The 5,000-nt window shown below is 36.1% G+C and overlaps 1 protein-coding gene across 1 annotated transcript in view; it reads left to right on the top strand.

The window, feature by feature from the left end:
• Prim1 (DNA primase small subunit) overlaps window positions 1–5,000 on the top strand; it is an 11,758-nt gene that overhangs the window by 634 nt on the left and 6,124 nt on the right. The window contains exons 2-3 of the mRNA XM_043029598.2: window positions 1,338–1,494; window positions 3,391–3,475. Of these exons, the coding sequence (XP_042885532.2) occupies window positions 1,338–1,494; window positions 3,391–3,475 (242 nt within the window). The remainder of the gene's footprint in view (window positions 1–1,337; window positions 1,495–3,390; window positions 3,476–5,000) is intronic.

Here is a 5,000-nt window from a genome sequence, read left to right as displayed (position 1 = left end):
ACTTAGGATTGGTTCCTTAACACAAAATTGCTTCTTTGGTCTATAAGCTCTGTCTTGCTAGAATATATAAGATTTATTTATTGGTTATTACCAGAGCAATGTTAGACGCGGAGGCTGCACTGACCGACGTTTTGAAAGCTAGTCTTGGTTATTTTATTAGATTTACCTGCTATTGTACTTTACTGAATTTGGGTGATATTTTCTCTTCATGCTGAAATGCATTCCAAAAACAAGTCTTTATTTTTAATACTTTTGTATAGCCACATTTGCCTAAATTTATTGTGTTTGGAATATGTATTCTCTTAACCAGTATGGAAAGTATGACAGTTACACGCCTGAGACTTTTTCAGTTGCTCATTGCACTGTGGTTGATTTATTGACAACCCTTAGTTGAAAAGGGCATGTCTGATAAATTTTGGCATGACATTCTGTGTAAATAGAAGTGAAATACAATAATTACTTGTAAGAAAGTTTTCTTGACATTTGCTATCTTTTCCAGAGGGCTTGTGAAGTAACTCCTAGTTAGAACTTCCATTTCAAGAATTTCAAATAAATTCACACTTTCTAATATTCCATTAGTTTTTTTTGTTTGTTTGTTTGTTTACACTCGCGGTCTCAGCAAAAAGTGTTGTACTGTCCATACTAGCTCTTCATCATGTGACATTCCTCTATAATACCATGAAAGTATATTTCAGAAAAGCATGATAATTATACACAGTTATATATCTTTTCAAAAACACTTTACATACTGTGGAAAGTACGTACCACATTTTAAAATGGATCACCATACAGTAGTTCAATGTAAAGTTATTAAATGAATTATACTGCAGTAATTGGGTGATAGGATAGTGCCTCCGTAGAACATGCTATTTTTTATTTATCATGTGTTTATATATATATAGAGAGAGATATATAAAAAAAAAAAAAATTATGGAGAGTTTAATTCCCCCTTCTTTTTTCTTTATCAATGACCTATGTATTTTGAATAAGTTTGCCTTTTGTATCCTTTTGGAAGCTTACTACATTATGAAACCTTTATACAGTGTCTATTATTTCACTCTTATTTTAGCCCAGTTAGAGAGATCTGTGCATGCCTATCTTCCAAAATTTGTATTAAAGTAAATATGTTTTAAATGATTTATAAAGTCTGAACGAGATGATCTCCACCACAATAAAGATTGTTGACCTCCGTGGCAATTTATCATCGAATAAGGAATCACTCCAAGACAGTTTATCTAAAGATACACTTTCCTTGATATGATTAGGTTTAGACATTATATTACAGTTTCTTTTATCATTATTTGATCATCATTTTTATCAATTTATCCTCTTTTCAGTTCCCAAGACCTACTTCCCCCACCGGGAGTTCTGTTTCACCCTGGCAGATGACATCTACGTGCGATACCAGTCTTTTAAGGATCAAGAGGAGATGGAGAAGGAGATCAAGAAACACTGTCCACACAAGATCGACATTGGTGCTGTCTATTCCTTTAGGTTGGTCTGTGACATCACATGCATGTTTTAACCCACTGACAGTGGATGGCATGATTTGCTGCAAAGGCAGAGTCGGTCGTAGATGCGGATGGCACCGTGCCAGACAATGTAAACCCGCCATCCGACTGTGTGCATATTTTATTAAAAACAACGAGCATAGGGTTAATAGTAAGCAATATGTTATATGAATAAAGTTTTTAAAATCGTTTGAGAGAACTGTGGTAAAAACAATAAAAACAAATGCCTGAGATTTATAATGAAAGGATTTTCAATGATAATTGGCAGTCTTTTCTGTTCTTCCTTCAATATTCATCTTATCAATAATATTTGTGTACAAGTTGAAGCAGTCTCCACCAGTATTTTAATGGAGTGCAGTCTTCATCACCAATTTTTTCATATTTATTTATATATATATTTTCATTACCTCCATGATTAGATTATTTATTTTCATCATCATAAGCATTAGATTGCTGAAAATTAACAGCTTGAATTAAACAGAGGATGTGAAATATATATTGTTTGGACTACATAGGCTACAATGTCTGTGATGTTATTGATGGATAACATATAGTATTGTTTAAATAATTTTTTATTTGCCGCTTGACATTCCACAAAGTTCCTGAAAATATAGGAAGAAAGATTGAAAGGGTGAAAAAAGGAATCATAGCAATGCCTCCCCTCCCTAACCCTAGATGTTCCTAAATCCAAATTCCAAACTTAACCCGTTAACGACGGGTGACATTTTTTCTTCATACATGATGCAGGAGCTCTAGCTTGATGACAAGTTTTGTGATATTCGGGGATTTTATGTTATTTTATTGTGCTATGAGAGAGAGAGTGATGACAATTGCAGTCATAATTATTATAACTACCATTTCGGTCAATTGCAGAATTGATAAATCCTGTGATGTGACAGATATAAGTTTCTAAATACAGTAAAACACACGCACACAAAAAAAGAGCTTTAGCTCTACAATGAGTGACTAAAAGAGAGTGGGAAAAGTCAAAGTATATTGTGTGAAGCTGCCTCTCTCTGAAATAAAACTCATCCTAGAGCCTGGGTTAACAAATCTATCCCCATTAGCAATGGATGAAGCAATTTATTATCCCAGAAATGTCCTGGCTTTCCAAACGGGAGTAATGATTGGATTGATTTTATAGATTCATGAAAATTTGCATACTTTGCATATCATGTACAGAAGAAACATCTGATTTTTTTCTTTTGAGAACTATATTTGATTTTTTGTTGAAATAAATTTAAAGTAGTGTTAGCAAGTTCTGTTGCAAGTATAGGCTAATCATATGTGATTATTTGTATTTATGCGTGGCCAAGTTACTGACAATAATACAAATTTATGTAATGCCGTATGAAATCAACCCCTTCCAAGTTGATCACTCAGCATGGCCAGTGTGGGAACTGCCACGCTTGACTCTTGTATCCTGAATGCGAGCTTAACCCATTCCCGCTGGATGACGTGCTGACACATTTCGTGGTTTTTGCGTCAGACGCCGGTGACGAGATATCTGGGCAAGGGCAGCACTCGGGGTGAGCGAGTGGGCAGCCCAGGCTCGCGGCTTGTGCGCCCGAGTCTCTCGAGGAGTTAGGCTTATGCGTTTGAAAACCCCGGCATTACAACCATACAAAGCTGGAACCGCCCCGGCGTGAATGGATTAATTGTGTTGATGTGTGTTAGGGGTAGAAGTATCAAAACTGGAGGTTCAAACATCAGCAATGCTGAAAAGTTAAGGGGAGAGATCTGTACAGTAGTATATGATGATGTCATATTTATAAAAAGGGAATACATTGAAGTGAAAAAGAGCCTTTTAGTTTGTTCTTCTATTTTGATTATGAAGAAAGGAAGGATTGACTTTCCCTGTTTTATCTCTCTTTTTCAGACCCAAAGAGCATCGCACTGTATCAGTATTCACACCGCTCGAAAAGGAACTTGTTTTTGATATTGATATGACAGATTACGATGAGGTATGTATATTTAGTCTGTTTCTTCAGCTGATTTACTTATTTATTTATGTATCATTATTATTGTATATATATTTATAACCCTTTCTAGTTATAGATAAGAACAGGGCAAACATAACTAAGTTAGGCAAGGATGATGGCAATCACCCCCATTATCCTACCCAAACTCTGAGTAGTTTCTAGAGCAGGGATCGGCAACCCTTGGCACTGGTGCCAAATGTGCATGCCTTGTACACATTAGAAAACATTGGTAATGACAATGATGATGATGGTAATAATAATAATTATGATAATGACAATAATGATGATGTTATTGAAAGTGAGCGGGTGTATAACTCTTGCTCGTGACTGGTGTGCCTGAGAATCCCGAGGCGTTAGGCTTATGCATTCAAATACACTGGCATTCCGACCATTTAGAGCCGAAATAGCCCCAGTGTGAATAGGTTAAGTAGGTCTTGTACTTTTTTGTATTAAATAGGAGTAGAGTTTAATTTCAGTTTCATTGTTTTGTTTACATATTTGTAGTATCACTTATCTTAAAGTGGAACAGACAGAAAGCCATAGCTAACACACAAGCTTGTTGAAAACTAGAAATCTAAACAGCACTTGCACACTGTACTCAGAAGGTTGTTGACCCCTATTCTAGAGTATATCAAATCACACCCTAACCTTGTTAGAAGACTGTATTAAAAAATGGAGTCTAAAGGTATCATAGAGAATTAACCCATTCACGATGGGGGCATTCCAGCCTTGCATGTCACAATGCCGGGGCTCTCGAATGCATAGGCCTAAATCAGTTAAATAAACGACGCCGTATCGCGTCCCCAGCGAACGGGCCTAGAATGCGTGGTACAGTAGTGTACCACCCGTCCAGAAAGGGTTAATGACAAATAATGAGGGGAAAAGAATAATGTTTCCATTTCCAGAAAGACTATTCAAATCAGGGCCACATTTTGATTATAACTGTGATTCTATTTATACCCAAGAATTTCATAAGTTAAATCTTGGGAATGGAAGTGATTTTACCAATGAGGGACACTTTACTCTATCAGCTTGCTGATTAAGTTGACCCACTCTTATTTATTTTATTTTATTTATTTTTCCTCTCTCTCTCTCTCTCTCTCTCTCTCTCTCTCTCTCTCTCTCTCTCTCTCTCTCTCTCTCTCTCTCTCTCTCTCTCTCTCTCTCTCTCTCTCTCTCTCTCTCTCTCTCTCTCTCTCTCTCTCTCTCTCTCTCTCTCTCTCTCTCTCTCTCTCTCTCTCTCTCTCTCTCTCTCTCTCTCTCTCTCTTTTACTCTGTTTTTTCCCCCCTTGAATTTATTTTCATTTGCAAGTATCTATGCAGTAACATGAAAAAGCTAGGAAAGACAAGTGAGAGTGACAAATCATTTGCACTTTTGTACTGCATTTTTCCTTTTGTTCAAATTACAAGTTATCTATTTCTTCAGTTATAATGACCTATTATACCAAATGCTAATTATAATCACTTTGATAATATATCATGTAGATTCATATTTCATCCATACGTC

This window comes from Penaeus japonicus, unplaced genomic scaffold (assembly GCF_977035675.1).
Source record: "Penaeus japonicus unplaced genomic scaffold, GWHDUDI00000001_assembly GWHDUDI00000021, whole genome shotgun sequence".
Classification (NCBI taxonomy): Eukaryota; Metazoa; Arthropoda; class Malacostraca; order Decapoda; family Penaeidae; genus Penaeus; species Penaeus japonicus.
Note: the sequence above shows the minus strand (reverse complement) of the source record. Positions and strands in the feature narration are given on the sequence as shown.